This window comes from Physcomitrium patens, chromosome 5 (genome assembly GCF_059467195.1).
Source record: "Physcomitrium patens ecotype Gransden chromosome 5, ASM5946719v1, whole genome shotgun sequence".
Taxonomy (NCBI): Eukaryota; Viridiplantae; Streptophyta; class Bryopsida; order Funariales; family Funariaceae; genus Physcomitrium; species Physcomitrium patens.
This window is the reverse complement of record NC_143414.1, coordinates 1,995,730-2,019,053: the sequence shown is the minus strand read 5'-3', so window position 1 is coordinate 2,019,053 and position 23,324 is coordinate 1,995,730. Positions and strand designations below refer to the sequence as shown.

The 23,324-nt window shown below is 34.6% G+C and overlaps 1 protein-coding gene and 1 pseudogene across 2 annotated transcripts; one reads left to right on the top strand and one right to left on the bottom strand.

The window, feature by feature from the left end:
* Nucleotides 1–4,626: 4,626 nt before the first annotated feature.
* On the top strand, nucleotides 4,627–11,350 carry LOC112282470 (uncharacterized; annotated as a pseudogene). The gene is made up of 17 exons (XR_016503166.1): nucleotides 4,627–5,039; nucleotides 5,296–5,397; nucleotides 5,512–5,719; nucleotides 5,983–6,073; nucleotides 6,224–6,296; nucleotides 6,518–6,616; nucleotides 6,928–7,007; nucleotides 7,139–7,228; nucleotides 7,522–7,589; nucleotides 7,790–7,870; nucleotides 8,112–8,190; nucleotides 8,596–8,961; nucleotides 9,359–9,595; nucleotides 9,973–10,116; nucleotides 10,300–10,386; nucleotides 10,582–10,767; nucleotides 11,153–11,350. The product of XR_016503166.1 is annotated as an uncharacterized LOC112282470 (transcript).
* A 96-nt stretch (nucleotides 11,351–11,446) lies between these two features.
* On the bottom strand, nucleotides 11,447–16,743 carry LOC112282761 (protein root UVB sensitive 6). The gene is made up of 12 exons (XM_024520817.3): nucleotides 15,506–16,743; nucleotides 15,000–15,098; nucleotides 14,617–14,730; nucleotides 14,217–14,288; nucleotides 13,972–14,082; nucleotides 13,552–13,671; nucleotides 13,214–13,315; nucleotides 12,902–12,974; nucleotides 12,669–12,749; nucleotides 12,280–12,446; nucleotides 11,922–12,056; nucleotides 11,447–11,790 (listed from the first exon to the last, which is right to left on the bottom strand). The coding sequence occupies exons 1-12, from the start codon at nucleotides 16,043–16,045 to the stop codon at nucleotides 11,734–11,736; spliced, it is 1,671 nt and encodes a 556-aa protein (XP_024376585.1). The 5' UTR covers nucleotides 16,046–16,743; the 3' UTR covers nucleotides 11,447–11,733.
* Between the last annotated feature and the right edge of the window lie 6,581 nt (nucleotides 16,744–23,324).

Sequence of the window (23,324 nt, the reverse complement as noted above, 5' to 3'; positions counted from 1 at the left end):
TTATAGAGTTACAAAATTTAACTATGTGCAAAAGATGTCTATATTTTTTTTCTTCAAGAAGATGATTTTGTTATGCTATATATTATTGTTATTGCATCCAATGAGAATAATTTTTTGAATAGTATTTAAGGAAAATTGACATCAAGTATGTTGAAATTATATATTCTAGTTACTGTAAGATCTTAAGTTTACATCATTAGGTGATAAAAACATACTGTGATAGGTGGTAAAATAACTTTGACAGAAATACAAGACTGATTCATTTATGTAGAGGAAAAGTGTAAAAACTTTTTTTACACAACAAGCACATAAAGTATAAACAATGATGTTAATTATTTTAGTATGCACAAGTATTAAACCCTCTTCCTATTTTTAGGTAATTAATTAATTGATTAATGTTTTAGAATGTGAATGTATATGCATGCACACACATACATAGAATAAAAATTTAGTCATGCATTTAGTGTGTCTTTTGTAATAAAAAACATTTCAAAAAGCACTAACACCTTTTGAATTTTTTTTTACTCATGCATGGTAGTTCTACAAAAATTCGAACTGTACTTATTTGTGGATTTATTAAAACATCAATAGGATTAATCCTATTGATATGATATTTTAGCTATTTTTTTCACTATAAAATATGCTTTTTTTAGTTTTGAAATTTTAATTAAATTGATCCATTGTATTATTATTATTATTATTATTATTATTTTGTAATTCCCTCAACTATTGTCTTAAATATTATTAATTTTGTAATTTGTGATTTTTTTTGTAGTACAACAAATCTAGTTGAACATCTTGTTCTGTTTAAATATAGTTTCTAATTGCATTTTAAAAATTTGCTTATTCAATAAAAAGATTCAAATAATAAACAAAAAAAAATCAAATTATTTTTTATTTTATTTTTATTATTATTGTATTTTTATATAAGTGTGACTTTATATTCATATATTCATGCCCTTCTAATGTAAGACATGGTTTGTCACGGACATATACATATAAGCCAGTAATTACCTATGTAAATAAGTAGAAGTAAGTAGAAGTAGGTAAAACTAAGTTAATTCTATAATATCTTCTATGGAAGCTTCTCATACCCTTGACTTCTCTAAAAGCTTAATTAAGAGTGAAATTAATCCAATAGAAAGTCATAAGTCTAGTACAATTAAACCTATGTTTGTAGGTGCAAGAGCTTTCTTGCATACTGCAAAAGAAGGATCACTTTATTTCATTTATGTCACACCTATTTCTAATGATGCGAAGACTTCAAGTGGCATTTCTAGCCAATATCAAGAATTTCAAGATATATTTGAGAAGAAGAATGCAAAATACTCTTCCAGAACATTGTCCCTATAATTGCTAAATTGACCTTCAAGAAAGAGCACAACTGCCATTTATGGATCATTGTAGATGTGTGTTGATTATCGATGACTCAACAAGATCATCATCAAGAATAGGTACACTTTATCCTTGATATCTGGACTTCTTGATCAACTGAATTAAGCTAAGATCTACACAAAAATAGATATATGAAGAACATACAATCTAGTACATATTAAAGAAGGAGATAAAAAGAAGACTGCATTTCGAACTAGGTGTGGGCATTTTGAATACAATGTCATGCCTTTTGGACTTATAAATGCACCAGTAGCTTTTCAACATCCAATAAATAATGTTTTTCGAGAGTTATCAAATGATTTTGTTGTCTGTTATCTAGACGACATCTTGATCTATTTTAAGAACATAAATGAACATGAATTTTATGTTCATCATGTGTTACAAAAATTAAGAGATGTGGGATTCTATGCTAGGTTAGAAAAGTGTGTATTCCACACTACTCAAGTCAATTTTTTAGAATACATCATTTAAAATGATGGACTTATGATGGATCCTAAGAAAGTTCAAACCATTATGAATTGGAAGATTTTAAAAATGGTAAGAGATGTCCAATGCTTTTTGGGCTTTGTTAACTATTATTAGATCTTCATTAAAGACTTCTCTCGAGTTGCAACTCCACTTACACGTTTGACTTGCAAAGACAAACTTGAGTGGAACAAAGAAGTTGAAGCATCTTTTGAAACTTTGAAGTTAGCCTTTATTTTTGTACCAATCTTATATTGCATCAACTTTTCTTAAGGCATTTTTTTTATGGAAACAAACACATCAGACTTTGCTTTGGATGCCATATTATCAGAAATAGGAATAGATGATAAAATTCACTTAACAGCTTTTCATTCCAAAAAATTTTCAACAATTGAGATTAAGTATGAAATCCACGACAAAAAACTTCTTGCAATCATGGATTCATTTCAAGAATGGTGACTTTTGAAAAGTCAATGTAATTGCATATCATTTACACCTACTAGATTCAATAAAATCCATCAGATATTTCATGTCTGTCTTTTTGAACCATACAAGATAGTAGATATATCAAGAAGAAGATAAGATCTACCTCCTCCTATAGAAGTAGACAATAATGAAGAGTTCAAAGTTGAAGAAGTCTTAGATTCAAGGCGGTGCCAAAATAAATTAGAATATCTTATCCATTGGCGTGGATATGATATTAATGAATGCACATGGGAGCTAGTAAAGAATCTTATAAATGCAATAAAGGCGGTGGAGGCTTTTCATCAATGACATCCATCAAAATCAAGATAAAGATCTTTTCTATGAAAAAAACAAGATCTAGACAAGATAACATTCTACTTTCAATCCTTATTTGTAGCTTCTTTGAAGTTGTGATGCTAAGAAGATGGAGAATCAACAACCAACGGATTCGACTGAAGAGTCTTTATTTGCTGACCTACTAGACGAGATGTTACAATTGTCGCAACCTTCAAGCTGACGCAATTAAGATGAAGATCTTCATGAATGATATATTTTTCCTCGAATAAATGGCGAGATACAATATGCTTGGTATCACGACCTTGGAAGAGACCCGAACTGTTCGGTAATTTTATTAGAGGTAGGAACAACTCCTAATGGTGTTTCAAATATTTTATTTGAAGGAAGTTATGAAGGCCTTAACAACAATCAAATAATAGGGTGATCTTCCCGCCCTAGTATGGGACACTATCGATGGTTGAGAGGCCCTATCAACCATCTTCGAAGAGAACAAAGATCTAAGTATGTGGCAAATACAAATTGTCGCATTATAGATTTTTCAACATATGATGATCGTTCCTTGTAGAACTCGTCCCTAGAAGGAGGGATAATGTCATGGACATATACATAGAAGCCAGTAATTACCTGTATAAATAGGTAGAAGTAATTAGAGGTAGGGAAAAGTAAGTTAATTCTATAATATCTTCTATAGAAGCTTCATAAATACTACTTTGACTTTATAGGTGTCTTTAATTGACTTTTTGGATTAGAAAAGTAGTCAACAAGTTGGCCATCTGCCACACATATTGTTAGCTTGAAGATCAAGCTAATTATGTGGCCCACATATAGAAAAACTTGCCTTGTAAGTCAAGGCATGTGTCCTACAAAGTCAACACATATTAAAGGTCTTATAGAACATTGCCACGTAGCCCTTACTTAGATAGTATATATAGAGACAAGAGTGAAGCCTTCTTTACTCTTGTTAACTCCTTTCTTGCTTCTAATCTAGTTTTAAGAGTCTCAAGTTTTCTTGTCTTTTGGCAATAAGCCATTCCAGTTTCTTTTTAATATATATACTTCCTTATTTCTATTTTTTCACTCTTTCTTTGACACAAATTTCATTAGTTTATGCATCATCTTTTAATTCATGTCCTTGACATGATCCTTCACGTCTTATATTAAAAGGAGAATTATGTAAGTTAATGTATTATCTTTTGATAAAATGCCCTATATTAAAATGACTTGAATATGTTAGACAAATAAATTATTCATTTTCTAATAAATACAATTTTGTTCTAGAAATAATTAGTCATCTAAATCTAAAAAAATATTTAAGTGATGCATTTCTAGAAATATTATTATTATTAAAATAACAAAATAAACTTATGTTTAAAGTTAAATAATAATAATAATAATAATAATTTTTTAATTAAAGTATATGAAAATAGATTGTATTATACTATACTTCTTTACAATATATACTTAAGTTTCTTTGATTGTAAGATAATTAATCTTTGAATTAGTTGTTTACAAAAATGATTATTATAAGTTATAAATGGTATAAATATATATCAAGTATTATATTAATAATTTTAGATTTTTTTTATTTTTTAATAAAAAATGAATTTTTGATTATAATTAAAAAAACAATTTATAGATAAAAATAATAAAATAAAAATTTAACCAATTCAATTTTTTATTATTAACAAATGATATAGTCTTTATGTGCAAATGTACTTATAATTTCAAGAATAATCATTTCATTCTAATTAAAGTTCGAATAATTATGTTACAATTTTCCATATTATTCCAATACAAAATCCCTAGTATTTCACGACTCAAGATGTGACTGGACCTTCCGGTCAATATTTGAATTTAGAATAGCCCGTTACCGGAAAACTGGCTGTTGACTCAAATCCTAACCTACACAACCAGTACCAACGAAAGCGACGTGGGTCCACGCCAGCGCAGACTTCCCGCCGTAACTGGCATTTAAACTGTGAGCCCCCCCCCCCCACCATTCCGACACCAAGGCCAACGGGAGAGCTGCGGAGTTTGCTCACTGCCACCATCGCCATTGCTTCTTCAGTAGCTGTCTCGTATTCTAGGAAAACAGTAGCAGCAGCAGCAGCAAGAGTATGGCTGCGACAAAGAGGAGTGAGAGGGAGGTTTAGGGAAGTGTGGACAATTCGCCAACGTAGGGCGAGATGCGCGAGAACTTTCAATGCTGCGGCGGAGAGAGTAGTGTGCAGGAGGTGGCCGGATATTGAGCTTAATTGCACCGTGTCGCTGATCCTTTCCTACTTGATTCAGGTAGTTGAAATTGTGCAGTGATTGGACTCGTTAGGATTCGTGATTTGGTAGAGGATTTGAATTGACATGCCACTGTTATGCTCGTGATGAAAATTGGTGTGGCGGACTGCAGTTCTGGAAATTAGGTGCGTTTCCGTGACGCTATCCTCAAGTATCTTTGTGCGCGTCGAATGAATTGATGCGTTGCTGGCTAAGAATGCATGATCATTGTAAATTTGGGAACGTAATATGTAGTGGTGGCGGAGGAGCTATGTAACTAACAATGCGATTCTCATTCACAGGATCTCGAACCAAACGTATTCGTCTTCTTATTGAAAATAAATACATTCATGTTATTGTAGGGTGTGTTTAAGTGTTTCATTGAGTACTTGGAATGTGCAGTTGGATATAATTGACAGAGGAACAGACGCCCGAAATTTCCTGCTCGGAAATGTCATACCAATACGTCTTGGCTATATTGGAGTTGTTACTGGGAGTCAAGAGGTACTTGCTTTTTGATTGTAGTAATCTAGTAGACTCAAGTTTATGAAATTGAGTGTAAATATGGAAAGTTGCAGTAACAGACTTACCTGTTCTCTGTTAATGTTCTTTTCATAGGATATTATTGCAACAAGTCCATTCTCCTCTACTACATATTACATTCCCACGCACAACCAGAGCATATTGGCTTCGATCCGTTCAGAATGCATCTGCGCTTTAGGACGTCAAGTGTATGTATACTTTAAGGCAGCCGGGTGTTTATGACAACGACGGAGAGGATGAGTGGATAATTTGTCTCTGCGAGCGGACAACTGTGCAACTTCTGGTAGGTGGCCACCTGCATTGTTACTTGGGTGGAACATAGTTGTGAGATCAACCAAGAGCCTTTTTATTTAATTTGAATATTTAATTTAACATGTTAAGAATGATCAACTGTGCCTTTTCTTTAAAAATAAAATAAAATTTGAGCATGCGTCTTCATTGACCGCAGCCATTCACTTCACTTAAACGTTTTTAGAATTCTTATTGAGGTTATCATCGGCTCCGTCATTTCACCAGCATCACCCAATTTGCCCTATTTACTTACAGGATGGGTGTGGAAAATTATCATGTAATAGAATTTGTGGGAGAGGGTTCATTTGGGAAAGTCTACAAAGGTCGGAGAAAATACACGGACCAGGTTTTATTCCTTTTACCTTTTGCATCATGCGACTATAGCACCTCCCGTTTGTCGGTCATCTGTGCTTCATGCAGATGGTCCTTTGCATCGAGATTTTGCTCCAAAATTCACATTATCCAATGTGCTGCGATTGCTTTGCGTTGCTTACAGACTGTTGCAATGAAGTTCATTGTGAAGCATGGCAAGAGTGACAAGGACATCGACAACCTTAGACAGGAGATTGAGGTATATTTTTATGGTCTCTAACGAGAATTGATCAATCTTACACTTGTAAGTTTGTGTTTTTGCCTTCTACTTCCTTGTCCTTGGTTAATGTAGGCTTTGTCTATTTTTTTGGTTTTCATGTGCTCACGACCATGAAATCATATTGTTTTCATGAGTTTGTGAATATTCACATGGAGGGGCTTGAAACATTTGTCAATTTGTTAAGTGCCATGTCTTTCCAAATATTGCAGCAACTTAAGCATGAGAATATCATAGAAATGCTCGATGCTTTTGAAAGTGACCAGGAGTTTTGTGTAGTGACCGAGATTGCTCAGCTATGCTCTTCTCCTACTGCTTGTTTTGATCATAATATATTCCCTTTACGATAATCTTGAAATTTAATTCCGAAGAAGGCCCCGGCTGGCCCTTTGATACCAGAGGCATAGCCGAAGGTACATTAAAATAGGAGGCAACTGGTTAATTTGGGCTCAACGAGTTTTTGATGGCATTCTATGTGCATGTTTGAGATTAGAGTAGAGGGTTGCCGAGCTAGTCTGTTTGATTTTATTCTACTGTGACGTGATTGTACGAATGTGAAAAGAACGTGATTGGGCAGTTTGGAGATATTGGATCTATTGTGATGGGTGGAGAATAGGGTGAACTGTCTGAGCTCCTGGAAGATGACAAGTACCTTCCAGAAGCTCAAGTGCAAGCTACAGCAAAACAACTGGTGAGCTTTAATTTGTCTTCTCAAACTCTGGTCCTTGTACATGTGAAGGTGTATTTTGAGCTCGATTCCGTAACATGAGACATATCCTTCTATAGCTAGAATCTTAGAGTTCCTGGTCTTGTGAGCTGCAGGTTAAAGCGCTACATTATCTTCACTCTCATCGTATCATTCACAGGGGTATGAAGCCGCAGAATATTTTGATTGGTGCTAGGATAGTGAAGGTAGATATTTACAATCATTCATGTGGATTGGTTCTGCTTTCCAGCAAGTGCTGTTACTGAACCTTTCCGGTTGTTCAAACGTGTCTGGGATTTGGCTGTCAAAATATTCGCACCCGTTGTGGCAACATTTACAAGTGAAACACAGGTTTTGTACTGTTTCGACATGTTTTAAAAATACCCCATTGAATTGGTGAGTGTCTTTTCAGTAGAAAAAAAATTTACATCTTTTGACCTTCTGTCTCACAGTACACCCTAAATTTTTTATGCAAATATTTAATCTCTTGCCTTTTCAGCTATGCGGCTTTGGTTTCGCAAGGGCAATGTCTTGCAACACTACGGTTTTGCGGTCTATCAAAGGTATATATTTCAGTGTATAAGTGTATCAGAATGATTATTGTTCGTAACAAATCTTTTGCTTCCTCCGAATGATTTCTTCCTTCTTCTGAATTATTGCCTGCTTTTTGGCACCTTTAAGTGTAAGTTGACTTGAGTCCCTTTAACATTAAAACTTCAATGTACCTCCTTTAGCTTATTATGTGAATGGTTTGCATATTCAAGGACACCCCTCTACATGGCTCCTGAGCTAGTTCAAGAGCATTCCTACAACCACATATCTGATCTTTGGTCTTTTGGTGTCATTCTGTAAGTTTTTTAGTGTACTATATGTTTGTGGTGGTCAAAAGTCTGTTCTTACTCTTCATCCCAGACACATTATATACTTATATATATCTGCTTCCATGTTTTTGCAGATCATGTAACTTCACATATTTGTTTATAGTTGGGGTGCACTTATTCTTGTGTAGTTTAGTTGTTTAGAATGAGTTATTTTTATGTATTAGACAGCTGAGTAACTGTCTGGCGGTTGTACGGGTATCTGAAATAGGTATGAGCTTTATGTAGGTCAACCACTTTTCTACACAAACTCAGTGTACACACTTATAAGACATATTGTTAAGGTGTCTCTCTAACCACAAGTTTACGCTGTTTTTATCTATTTAGCGTGATCAAATTCAATTCCGAGTATTTCTAGTTATTAATTCCTTGTGTACGCAGCTCTGGACTATGCTGAGAAAGTGCAACTTTACAGTATATTGAACACATTGTTACTTCTTCAATCGAGTTTTTAAAATCTCAAACGCTCTTCCAAACCAATATGGGCATAGTAATTTTGGTATCCTCACAAGTTATCCCGGTACCCGAAATGGGTGCGTAGGACTTCTTGAGGCACGTCTTCGTTGGGGGGGGGGGGGGGGGGTGGTTGCGGAACAATATTGGTCCTTGGGTTTCCCTCCTATCTGGGTGACTTAACTGGCTGGTGGCTCCGAACAAGGGGATGATTGTGATGAGCCTAATGGCTTGGGAGATGATATTGTAGGGCTGTCACCTGGGCAATCTCAGCCTTAGCGTACACTCTTAGAGGAGGAGGCTATCGTGAAGTCTTATTTCGCCGTGTACTTATACTGACTCTGCTAAACTTAATGGATCGAGTTCATCTTTCACATTTACAGCTATGGGAGGGAAATTGTGATGGTCGTGATGGATTGCGGGCTTTGGTACGTGAGATTGTTGAAGTTCTAGAATTTCTTTTTGTGCAAGCGCAGAGTATTCCTGGCGCAGTTTCTAGTACTGCAGCTACTCCTGTACCTGATGGGAGAACGGCGTTGGACTCCGAAACGGAGTTGGCTAGGGCTATGGCAGCAAACATGCCTAATTATTGGCAGCTGCTGCAAGAGGTAACCAGTCCTTGAGCTGATGGTTACGGGCAGTACATTATCACTACGTCGCATTGACTGTTTTCTTGGGATTTCCTCTGTAATATCATGAGTTTCAGATGTGTTTTTATTGATTGTTATGACTGAGTATTTTCGAGAAGAATATTCCATATTTCTCTGGTTAGACTAAATTTAATGATGAGCGCTACCCCTTGCTCTTGATACTGCTTTGGCACTAATATCTACTAGCAGTTTTGTTTTGTATTGTTTTGTTTTTTTTCAGTTTTCTTTAAAAAATTTATTAGATGGGTAAAATTTATGCCGAACGCGTGCATCAAGCATTTTCATGTCATGCTTGCTCTTTCTAGTCTAGTTAGACCCACTAGTTTTGTGATAATTCCTCTACCTGTATGTATAGGTACATGCTGCTGCTCCTCTAGTAAGATGCCTGGAGTTGATGCATACGAATGATTTAGGCAGGCCAGTTGGGCTCATTGCCCAAATGGTGCAAAGTTCTAGGGTTTTGGCGGGACAAGTTGTTTCAGAAGGCTTCCTTGGTGGTCCGCTAATGGTCAAACTCTCGAACCTCGCCTCTCCTGAAGAGGTTGTGCGGGATGTGCTTATGACCTTATCTAATCTCTCTCGCATGAACAAGGTAACATCTCTTTGGTGAAATGTTGACAGCTGATTGTTTTTACATGGCTGCTATGTGAGCTCACCTTGCGCGCTTTAAAAACCAATGTTCAAATTTTCCTGTTCAAATTTTCCTGTTCAAATTTTCCTGTGCAAATTTGTTTTTTGTTTCTCATTGACTTTCATGCCGCATTGAAACTCATTAGAGGTATGGTTAGCTCATGCTCTGATCAACACTACAGTAGTTGTTCCAATTAAGAACATTAATGCAATGTGTTCTTTTTCTGAGGACAATTGTCACAGTATTGTACTATTGGTGTGCATAATGAGATTCGTTATGGGATTTACATTCTGTCTATTTAATACTTGAACTAACCAGGGGTTATGCATATTGCACAGGATTTTTATGAGTCTATTGGAGAGGCCAATATATGGGATGCTTTGAAAGCTTGTCCTCACCACACGGATCCTGGTATTCGTTCCAAGGCTTGCAGTGCCTTGGGAAACATGTGTCGACATACGCCCTATTTTTACGATGCTCTGGTATGTCTTTCTGGTCTCATCATGCCACACATAGTCTCGAATGGTTTTTGTCTTAAATTTGTTACTTTGTAAAAGTTTGGTTTTGTGTACTTTTATTTTTATTATTCTTGTGGAATTTGGTTTACACCTGTGCTAATAAAGAATTCTCTTTGAATGAACTTTTGATGTATATTGTCTGGACAGGTTAAGCATAACATTGTCATTATTCTCATTGACCGATGTGTGGATCCGGATAGGTATACGCGGAAGTTTGCTTGCTTTGCGATACGTGTCCTCATTTTCCCCCATTCAAGTAATAAATAAATTTCTTCGCTATGAAAGAACATGATTATGTTTATCTATATGTCCTCGTTCCAAGAAATAAGCCAATTGTTTTGTGAAGGCAATAATAGAAGTTATGATTCGCGTGCTCTACTTCTATGAAGCAGTTCTGGAACCCAACCGTTGCGGTTGCCCTATGTACAGGTTGGAAATGCTGCTTACCATGATGATAGACTATATGATCAACTGCAACGTTGTATTCCACACCTGACTATATTGCTAGAGGATGAGGAAGATAAGACTAAATCAAATGCTGCTGGTGCACTCAGCAACCTTGTGCGAAATTCTAACAGGCTCTGTGATGACATCATCTCCAAGGGAGCATTGCAGGTTCCTCTCACTCACTTTTTCGCGATCTCGCTGTTCTGAATATCTTAAATTTAACTTGGGTTTAACCCTGCTCATAACTGAACTGCGCCCATCCTTGTTCTGGCTGTTGTTCGGGGTTCTCTATCTATGCATTATTGTCGCTCTTTTGTCAGGATTGTTTAGCTGCTTGAATTGATTCTGTGCCGTCACTTACAGTACACCTGATGTGGGCTATATGGTTATTATATGCAGTCCCTGTATCAAGTAATTTTTGATTGAGCAGCTTCTCTCAATAATGTGAGGCAAGAAATAAGCACCGAGTCTCCTGTCACAACTATAGTGGCTTACGACCATTATTAACAACATCATGCGCTGGAGATGTGTATGACATGGAAGATGTGTGCAGGATGATGACTATGAGTTCAAGTGGTGCACAATGCGCACAAGGTATTGTGGAATAATATATGCGCAATTTTCGCAAAAATCGGATGTAGCAATGCATGGGGTGGCAACTTAATGTTCTCCCTGGTCTGCTGTTAACAGGTTTCATTGTACAATCCTTCGTTCATGAACAGTGTAACATCAGTTCGCGTCCCTTTGATCATGTCATGCCTTCCCACACAACAGTTGATATAAATTCTCATGTGAATAATCAGCACAATTGTCATGCAGATTACATACATCAAGTCAAGTCCATGAATTTGTCGAATGAATATACCATAATATATTAAACCTCAATAGCAAGGTGGGTGTGTACAACCTTACAGAGTATATATCTGTCCACTCCCATACATCTTGTTTGTACCTCTACTTTGTAACATGTATTTGAAACTGTGGATTGCTCAACTAAATCAAATGATAACTCTACCAGTACATGAAGAAATTAGCGTTACAAACTAGCAAAATTGGCATATACTAGTTACAATCTCAAGTTTATTAGGAAAAGCTTTAAATTGGTCAGATAAAATATGCTGGACTACAAAATTGTTAATCACAAACCCTTGAATCTCCAGGATTAAGCAAAGTTTCTCCCATCATCCAACCCTGCAAGTGCAAAAAAAGCTTAGAAAGGTTGAACGCCATGGACACAACCAACACGATGAGCAACCCATCGTTCATAGTTTTGATTATGCACGAAATGAATAAACGAGCGTCAGGTGCGAACAGCCTTTTACCTTAGACTTTGCCTCTTCTTTGAAGGAATCGTATAAATCATAAGTGCGCTTGGTGCTCTCTGCCACAGCATCCTCTACATTGCTGTTCGTAATTGTGCCCTCTAATCCCCGTAACATATGCAGCATGACATGTGCCTGCAAGACAATCGAGAACAAACCCATTAAATCTCAGACAAAGGAGGCATGCATCTTGCATAACGCCGCAACCGAAATTAAGCTAAATTGGCTCCTGACATCAAAAAGCCTCCAGCCTAGGCCAAAACAATCTGGAAAAAATAGTTTTGTATGAGGGGTGACTATACATCAACAAAGAAACATGGAATCAAACGAAGCGCGTGGTCAGGGAGATATATTTGACCTGGAATGTAGCTCGAACAACGTCGTCAGAGGAGGCAGATTCCTTGATCACAACATATGCACGTTTTTTGTTTGGTCTGTATGTTACGAGGTAGTTTTCTTTCTGAAATTGCTCTTGTGTTCTTATGAACTCTCTTGGGTTGGAGAACGCTTGTCCAACTCGGGAACCTGTAAAAGTTGCATGGTGAGAAGCGTAGCGTCAAAGCAAATAAAGATGTAAAATATAATTCAAGCCTGCAGACACAGTTGCCGTCAAGACACTGATCTAAAAATAAAAAATAAAATAAACTACTAGTATTCACACATGGCAGAAATAGTGGTCAATATTAATCCACCATCATTGAGCTCGTCAAACTTTGCAGGGAAAGGTTTAAGTTGCAAAATATTTACCAAGCTCCAGAGGCTTTTCCTGCCAAGGAAGTGTTATAACGCTCTCCCTTCGATTCGCATCTTCAATCGAAGGTACTTGCCCTGAAGCGCCCAAAAATAAAATATGCTGCTTAGATGAGGATTCTAATGAACTAGAACGTACTATTTGAAATCCATAGAAAAACTCTTACCTTTGCTTCACAACTGTCTCAGGTATTAAAAACTGAGAAAAACAGAACGGAAGAAAGATTTACCAGTTTCAAGGAACGATTGAACTACTACTCCAAATCTGGCCCGATTTAGCGTGGCTAGACGAACTGATTTGATCTGGAAAACACCATCAAAGCAAAGCATGAGGATACTGCTTCAACCACAAGAACCAAAACAAAAATGCATGGAGACAACCATATACTTGGATATGTGCAACTATATGAATTAGTTAAAACATCAAACCACCTCAAGCATGAAGATAGGAGTTGACGTTAACGTGGAGGACAAATTCACTAAACAATTAAACCTGTCCTCGTTGAAGACAACAAGCTTCATGCCTTCTGGGAGACTCTCACCTCGTTGAAAGAGGAGATCATATATCCGCACGAGAGCACACAGAAGGTAGCCACTAAGGAAGGACTCCTCTTGGAGATGAAGATTCCTAGTCCAGTTCCCAGCTGCACGGTTCACGAATAATATCCCACACTGATCAGGATCGCTTGGACATCACCGATCAATCTCAGAGACAACCAGGAAAATTCATTGATACAAAGGTTGGAACGAAAATCTATAGCGATTGATAATCAAGTTAAATGTGTTGAGACCTCCATACAGCCGAGTAAGAGCCAGAAAGGACTTCTTCGACAGATCTATCTTGATCTCTACACAACCTTGAAGTAAGAGGAACATTTACCAGATCAGCAATATTACTGATGCATTCTCCCTTGGCTGTAACGTCTCCAATGTTCTCTCGCCGGGCAAAGGCTTTGTATATGGGAGCCCTAGTTGACGATGAAGTCACAGCCGCCACATTCTAAACCCATCATGCATGAACACAATATCACCTTTGATGCAGTGTAAGATTTGATAAAAGAATAACTAGTAAATGAGCTTGCAGATTTACTTTGAATGCTATGATCTGAGGTACAGACAATAAGAAAGAACTTATACCAGCATTGGTTAATTGATATTTACAAGTTACTAGCGAAGCTCAAACTGTATCTCATAAATTCTTAAGTTTGAACGTTAACTGTTGCAGATCCAGAACTACACAATCAAAAAGATTTTTTTTTTTTTCTATTTCAAACTACTCAAGAAAGTGTTAAGAACGTACCTTGGCTACATTGGCAGCGCATGCCAGCGGTAAGAAGAGATGAGGCACTGCCATGGTAGTAAGCTCTACGCCTGCGCCCAACTGCATCAGCATTGCTCCTTTGAAGCGCAACTGAAAAATAAACAAGCCCTTCTGGTTCACTTAACCTTGTGATGTTACCACAAACGGATGCAACATCTCGGCTTGTGAAAACGTGCAAAGAGTAGATAAAACTGTTCCAAAAACACAAGGATAAGTAAAAGCACCTGCTTAAGATCCACATCAAACTTCTTGCCATGTCGAGCGAAAAGCATTTTCCCTATACGTCCTGCTCCGTCCTGCTCAACAACATGGGTTGGAAGTTAGTCACACACCGTTTAAGAACTAGAACTTCATAAACTGTAACCAAGAAACAGTGAGAAACTTACAAACATCAATTGGTTCCAATGATCAACCAATAGCCTGCTGCTTTGTCTCGGTTACAACGAGGATTTTACTTCACATAGAAAAAACTAATAATTCGCACTTTTGCCTGGAATGTCGATCTTGAACCAGTCATTCGGGAGTGAAGTTTCTCCAGTAAATAGAGCATGACAGCTCATATTTCAAGCTATCAATTGCCTCAGAGGAGGTTTTAGAACTCAAAACGCTGACCAGTATACTGACCTTTATGACCCAGTTGACAGCGACAGCAGAAGATGCAGAAGTGCCTCTGGATACGCCCAACGCATGCATCAGCGACCGCGTAGTGAACACGCTCATTGCACCTCCAAAAAAGTACTGCACAAATTACCCGAGATAAAATGAAGTGAAGGAACACCAATACTAATAGATATACCACAAAGAGTAAACAATGCAAGCGAAGACACGGAGAAACATGTCTTCACGACACCTTACACTACTATTAAATACTCTGAATTAACCTTCCAGGACACAATTCTTTCCAGAAATGAAGCATAAGTTGAAAAACAAATACATAAATAAATAAATAAATGTTATGCCAGAAAGTTGGGCATCGGTACAGAAATGATGGCTGTGCAAGCACAAACCTGCACGGCACGCCATTGCATATATGGTGTGTAGGAAGGTGCAACACTGTCAGGATAACCTTCTGGCACAATGTACGCCTTCACAAATGAAACTAATTCCTGCAATCAGAGCCTCTGTCCATTAGATACACACGTCGAAAACCAGGACCCTTGCACCCGGCCTTAAACCTCCGCACTTGGCATCTAGTAATTTGTAATCTCGCACCCATTTCAAACCACAGAATTTCTCCTTCCTACTTTTTTTTCCCCCGCTTTTTTGTTCTTTTCTATTAGTAATTAGAACGGCAATCTTCATAACCATGGAACCATTATATGCCGTAGAAAAGGTTTACTAAACAGAAAGTTGTGTACTATGTTGGACTATGTCACAAAATCACGATAATCCGAACGCCTAAATTCAGCACATACGACCACACTTTCCACTGGGTCAGTATGTGAGAAACCCAAATGCGAACCATTAAAATTTTCCATGCTATTCAATCCATCAACAGGAGGAGAGGACATACAGCCAAAGGATCTCGATGCTGCTGCGCATACATAAGCTGCATGGTATTCTCCCCAGATCTTCCAAGATTACTCACATACTTCCACTGCATCCCATCCGACCTCTCCTTGCACAGCACCACGCCATTCCCCAGCTCCTTCTCCGCATCGAAGCGCAGTTCCTGATCTCGAATCCTGACCCTCTCTCTCTCCCGCCCCTGCCCATTCGCTCTCTCCACGGCTGCTGCTGCCGACTCCCCTGGCTTCGCCGTCGCCCTCTCCCTCTCCTTCCAACCTTCACTCAGCCCTCTCCTCCCACTCACTCCTCTCTCCTCCTGCTCTTTGCTCTCACTCAATGATTTTGTCAAGTTGTGCAACATAAATGGCGTCACGGACGGCGCCCCGCCCCCAACTCCCGTAATCCCTCCTCCCTTCATGATAACTACCTCACTGACCCCTCCTCCGCTGCCATTGTTCCTGAAATCCACCCCTCCAGCTCTCTGTCGCCTCACAGTGGCACTACTACTCCCACTACCTGCCCTCTCACCAACTCTAGCAGCCATGGCGACGCTCACACACTGCCCCCTCGTCGCACGCACACCCACTCTCGAATTTCACACGGACACGCTCCATCCCCATTGGCATTGGGCGCTCCGCCATAGGCACTCCTCCCCCGAAAAACCCTAAATCCCTCTCTCTCTCTCTCCCTCTCGCTCCCTTGCTTCCTCCACCCCACCAGCTGAAATCACAACCACCCCCAACGCCTCCACCACTAAAGCTCCCAGCAATGAATGAATGCAACGCCAGTTACCATCAAAGTAGGCCACCAGAAACGACCCATTAAGGGCCTCGCAAGTCAGCGATGGTTTGGTGGGGGAAGGCAGCGCCACCCACGAAACGCCTGATGCGACTCCTTCTCTAACTGCTACTGCTACAGCTTGGCTGCTGCTTATGCTGCTGCTGACTGCTCTACTGCTGCTACTTACTCTGTCCACACTTTACTGCGGCACTGGCTCACACAATGCTCTACACAACAACAACAACAACAACACCGTCACTCAAGGTCACCCTTGGAGGAATCTGCAGCATAAAGGGCAGCCAGCCACCCACTCAGCAGCAGCCAGGCTTTGGGGATGAATCTGCGACATGAGTCATTCCGTTGTGAGGCCCCAGCGGAGATACCGATGCAGAGGTGGAGGGTTGTAGTAGTGGTGGTGGTGGGGCTGACTGCGTCTATCTCTCTCTCTCGTATTCGCAGATGCCTGTCAGGCTTGGATGGGTGGCCCCTGTTTTTACTATACTGGGTGTGTGCTGTGCTGTTCTGTGTAGTGCTGTGCAGTTCAGTAGTAGTAGTAGTGCGTTGCTGTTCTTGTTATTGCTGTGAGGAGGAGGAGGGAATTGTCGTGTTTTATTCCTTCCTTGTGTTGTGTTTGTTTAGCAAAACGACGTTTTGTGATGAGCGCTGTGACGAGGAATGGACGGCTGGCATGCAAACAGGACGGGGCAGGTCCCCTCCTCTGCCCCGTCCTGTTTTTTTTCTTTTCTTTTCTCTTCTTCTTATATTGCCCCCGCGCCTTTGCTGACGAAATCCCCCCCCCCTTTTGCCTCGCTAAATCCGCTCGGATCCCCCCTCGTTACTATCACCCTTCGTTTTATTGTCACCCCTGGTTACTATTACAGATGAACTGCATCGTCCACCTGTGGTGCATGTCTCTCTTGTGTGTCCTCTCTTCCAAAATACTCGCTCTTCTATTTATATATATATATATATATGTATATATATATATATATATATAAGTATGGGATAATGAGGATGCAGGGGAGAGTGTTTTTTAAATAAAAAAGAAAAGCTAATGTAATGATTAATGATTGACTACATATATACTTCGAATTGATTTTATGGAAGATTTTAAAAGAGGAACACGCTTAAGTGTGCGTGTGGTCCAGTCCCCTTTTCAAGTAGATTGGGCCTCCATTAATGCCCACTTTTAATATTTTCTAGTTGCTTTACAAATGTAAATAAATAAATCAATGAGGATCCAAAAGCAACCAGCACATGACACTTGCCATTATTATTATTATTATTATTATTTCTCTCTTACAAGTGTACATACACACATGTATATAAACACACACACACATATATATATATATATATATATATACACGTGTGTGTGTTTGCAAAAGTGTTTTCATCCAAAAGAAATATTTGTTTGTTGTTTTATGTGTGTCATGTTTAGTTCGTTTGTAATGCCTTTTAGTTTAGTTTAGTTTCTTTTTTAGACATTCTTTTTAATTTGAAATTCTTCTTCGATGCTCCTCATGTTTTATCTTCATCACATAATTTGTCAACACTTTATTAAAAACATTACCTATATATATTTATATTTTATATTTTTATTTTTAATCACGAAGTAGATAAATTAATTAAAAAATATAACATCAATATATATATATATATATATATATATATATATATTAATCATCATTATTGCTATTTAGATTGGTGAATTTTTTAAAAAATTGAATTACACAGTGATCATTCTATAATAAATATTTTATATAAGATATAATAATTGTGAAATTAATTAGGTTATTATTGAATATTTTTTATATAATAATAAAAAATGTTTACATAACATCAATAGCAGATTTTAAGGTTGTTAAAATACTCATGATTTATGGTTGACAAGCAGAAATCCATGCCATTGGGCGCAAAAAAAACTTTAAGTTTTTACATGTGGTTGTTAAGTCAATTATCAACCACTCTTAAAAAAACATTAGTAAGAAAAGAAAAAATCAAATCAAATCAAATCATAAGAGAACCATTTACTTTTCTTTCATGTTATTGGCAATGACAATTCTTATTTACTTCCATGATATATTTTAGTTATTGAAATAAATAAAAATTGTCATTTCCAATAATTTTTAAAAAATAGTATAAATATTAGAGACATAAGACATATTTATAGTAATTGATTCATTAAAAATATTTTTGGTACTTCAAATGTGCAAAAATGCACAAAAAAATCTAAAAAACTTAATTTTATAAATGTGAAATAGAAAAATATATTTTTCTATCTTTTATTTTTTATTAATAAAATAATAAAAAACAATTCCAAAATTAAATATTACTATTTTAAAATATCATTTGTATAATCAACTTAAGTAATGCAAAAAAAAGAACATTAAAGTAATAAGTGAAGTTGGAATAAACTATTAGTCAAAGAATTAAATTGACTTAACTAAAATTTCTTATGAATTGAAGTTTAGATCTAATACAATCCATGGGTAATAAATTTCAATGTAATTATTTTTAAAGAAAAAAAAAGTTTATTTAGAGATGATAGAAATTTAATTACGTCTCTAATATAAATGTGGATACAAAAGCTTTACTTTGATATCAAGAATACCATCATAAGCCATAAATAAAATTATTCAACATCCAATTTTTTTAATAATTGTAATATCTTTTAATAAATATTTATAAAAAAATCTATATATTTAGTTAGTATTATTTTTTAAATTTAAAAATATAATTTTTAAAATAAATAAATAATATTATACATAATAATATAAAAAATTAAAATTTAATTCTAAATTATATTTAAAAATATTTCGAGTAATTATTTAAATTGAGAATAAATAAATAAATAAATAAATCTATGATTTTTTAAATGATTATATAATAATTATAAAAACTTAATTATAAAAATACTTATTCAGTTTGAATGCATTACTTAAAAATATTAGATCTTATTTATAATAAATATTATTTCATTTATATCATATAAAAGATTTGTCTTATTGTTACAGGTAAATAATCTTAAATTAAGTAGAAAATATTAAGTTTTATATTTTAAAGAGAAATAAAATTTATCAAAAAAACTAGATTCTTAATTAAGATTCTTAATTATTTTTATATTTAACTTCTATTTAATATAAATATAAATATAAAATATATATACATACATACATACATACACACACACACACACACACACACACACACATATATATATATATATATATATATATATATATAAGATATTTAAATTAAATAAAAATTTATTTTTTAAATATTTTTATACAAGTATGGATTGCATAATTTTCTTTTTTTAGATAATTTACATATTTTTTAAATTCAAAATTTTATTTATAGAATTTAAATTAATTATCTTTTAATTGTAATAACATCTATTGATGATTTTTAATATGATAAATTCAAATTCTTTGCTGAAGTATTAAATAAAAATTATTTAAATATAAGTATAATTATATAATTATATAAAATTATTAATTTTAACTTCTTTGTATTTGATAATTTTTTATTCTATTTTTATCAGCTATAACTATAGTTAATTCATTTCTTTTCAATTTAGCTTTAAAAATTGTAGTTGATTAATTTTTTTATTAAATTTGAAACATCATAGAAAATTTATTTGATTTTATTACAGAATTATGCATATTTTTAAAATTTCATAAATCTTAATATTATTAAAAGAACCTATTTTTCATATGCTAATGCATATAATTGTCAATTGTCAAAAATATGAGATATATAATGCTATAGGATAGAAGTATAATGATGTGAAATATATATGAACTTACAAACCAACCATTAAGGATTCAAGAGAATTAATTGCTTGAAATGATTCTTGGGTTTTAGTTCTTGTAATACAAGAGGTTTTTTGACATGGACTTTTTAATGAAATTACACTAATAACTAGCTTAGCCGCCAAGGTCCAATTGACATGTGGATACTTAACTTATTAAGCTACATGACAACTTCGTAAGTAGAAATAATTATATTTTAATGACCAATTAATGTGGCGGCTACAAGTTATCAACTAGTAATGCAATTTCAACTATTCATATAAATAATCATATAATGTCTAACAAAAATTACATATATATATGTAAACACTCTTTTAATACTTTATTTAATGATATATTAAATTAATTTAATTTAATGATTCTTATCATTTCTTTGAACTTAGAATGCTTCTCACAAGTTAGACTTTTGGTCAAATTATCCACAATCATATCTTTAGTCCTGCAAAAAAAAAAGTTGATCTTGTCAAGTTCAATCTTCTCATGAATAAAATAATGTTGAATTTCTATAAGCATAGTATAAGCATAGAATGTAGGATTCTGAAAAAAAATGCAACTTTGATTATTAATAAAAATAGACATATGACCAACTTATAATAATCCAATGTCTTTAAATAATTATTAAAGACATGAATCTTAAAGAAAGAAATCTTCAATATACTCTTGTGTCACTTGAAAAGACTAAAAAATTATTCAAAGATGATAATATATTGAATTAAAATATCTATTGTCAAAGACAAGAAGACTAAAAAAGTCTTGAAACAAGACTAAGGGTTATAAAAGCATTGATAAGAATGAAGAAGACTTCACTCTTGCCTCTATATATATTATTTAATAAGGAGCTATATGACAATGTTCTATAGGACCTCGAAGACATGTTAACTTAATAAGATATATATTTTAATTTGCAAGACAAGTTTTTTATATGTGCACTACATAGTTAGCTTATTTTATAAGCTACCAACATTTATAACATGTACTTAACTTGTTGATCAAGTTTCTAACCTATCAATTAACTACAAATGTGTGTAAAGTTCAAATCATATCTATAAAGCTTATCTAAAAGATATTATGAAATTAATTTATTTATACCTATTTTTATCTAACTATATAAATAATTATTAGAATAAATATGTATATTTGGGATATTACCACTCTTTCTAGGAATGAGTTCCATGAGGAGCAACTATCATCTTTCATGGATCTTGCTATTTTTTATCTTGATTTTGATAGATGTTGTTAATAAAAAGCTTCAATCTTTATTGTTATATTTTTAAGATTTTTATGTTGGTTTCTATGCATATTCATAAATATCATGTTTGTGCTAATGAATAAGATATTCAAACCTATTTTGCCACCACCTTGTATCTAAGACTCCTTCTACCTTGAACTCTTGATTATTATCCATTTCTATAAGAAGGAGTGGCATTTAACTTCTTACCAAGATATTCACTATCTTATATGATTTAAAAAAAGATAAGTGAAATGTGGGATGGATCCTCATAGACTTTGGTAGATATAATCAATAAGCAACAAAATCAACTTATTCACAAAAATGAATAGGTCTAAGCTTACAATATTCTAATTTATCAGAAGAACGGCTAGTCTTAATATTGTGACAAAATAATCATATCTTATCATGCATATTGAATTGTGGTTATTCCTTGCAATAGGCATCTACATTAATCTTGTTTCATTCTTGAGATCTCTTTAACTATGTCTTCATTATTACATGTAGCTTTGACAAACAATTTGCCAAATCTTCGACCATAAAATTATCAACTTTTGAAAAGTCAAAAGTATCAAGTTATGGATGATAATCATAATTGATAAAGAAAGGTATTTTTTGAATAGAAAAATATATCAAATTATTGTTTATAAACTTTGAGAATGACAAAAAAATTATCCAATCATCGTGATGATAGTTGAAGGTACATCTCAAATATTGTTCTAAAATTTGATTTATTTGTTCTACATATCCATCAATTTGAGGATGAAAGGTTGATTTATTTATTTATTTTTTATATTGACCTTTAATATCTTAAAAAGGATTTTCTAAAAACTTGATACAAATTATATTCTTTTATTTAATATAATATCTTTTGATAATTTATGATAGCAATAGATATTATCAAAAAAAAACTTAGTTGTTTCATCACATATAATAGGTTTTGTATATGGTATAAAATGTACCATTTTAATGAAGCAATCTATAATGACAAATATAGAGTCATATGAATTTGATATTAAAAAATCCATAATAAAATCCATAGAAACAAAAGACCATAATTATTGCTATATAAGTAGTGGTTGGAGAAGTCCAAAGGATTAATGATAAGGAATTTTTGATCTTGAATAAATGTCACATGATTCTACAAAGTCTTTTACAGTCTTCTACATTTGTGGCCACCAAAAATCTCTACATATAAGCTCCAAAGTATTCTTGTATCCAAAATGTCTTCTTATTAGATAGTCATGACATACTTAAAAAATACATAAACATACTTTTTTTCTTAGAATATATAGGCAACCTTCAAAATAAATTAAGATGTTTTTGAATTTGAACTTAGAAGCATTATGAAATTCAAAAGAAATATTCTTGATATCATATATAAGAGTATTAGATGACATAATTAATTGCATTTACTTCACAAAGGTTGAATCAATAGTCAATATTATTTTTATTGCTTAAAGATGAAATTACTTAGGCTTTAAGACAATCATTCATTTTTAATCAACAACTATATTTCTTTCTTTAAGTTAAAAATAAGAATGTTTAGAAAGTTCATCTAACAAACTTTATTATTTTTCAGGTCAATTGTCACGGACATACTCATGTAAGCTAGTAATTACATATACAAATAGGTGGAAGTAAGTAAAAATAGGTAAAAGTAAATTAATTCTATAATATTTAATATAGAAGCTTCCTAGAAGCTTCATAGATACTGCTTTGATTTCATAAGTGTCTTTAATTGACTTTTTGGATTGAAAACGTGGTCAACAAGTTAACCATGTGCCACACATGTTAGCTTGAAGACCAAGCTAACTATGTGGTCCACACGTAGAAAAACTTGCCTTGTAAGTCAAGGCATGTGTCCTATAAAGTCAACACATATTGGAGGTCCTATAGAATGTTGCCACGTAGCCCCTAGTTAGATAGTATATATAAAAACAAGAGTGAAGCCTTCTTCACTCTTGTCAACTCTTTTCTTGCTTCCAATCTAGTTT

Bases quoted from the DNA above. Each gene is read 5' to 3' on its own strand.
- LOC112282761 (XM_024520817.3), bottom strand. From the start codon at position 16,045: ATGGCTGCTAGAGTTGGTGAGAGGGCAGGTAGTGGGAGTAGTAGTGCC. The intron at 12,057-12,279 runs GTCAAATATATC...ATTGTCTTGCAG, and splicing joins TTGTTCGAGCTACATTCCAG to GCACATGTCATGCTGCATAT. The intron at 11,791-11,921 runs GTAAAAGGCTGT...TTGCACTTGCAG, and splicing joins AAGAAGAGGCAAAGTCTAAG to GGTTGGATGATGGGAGAAAC.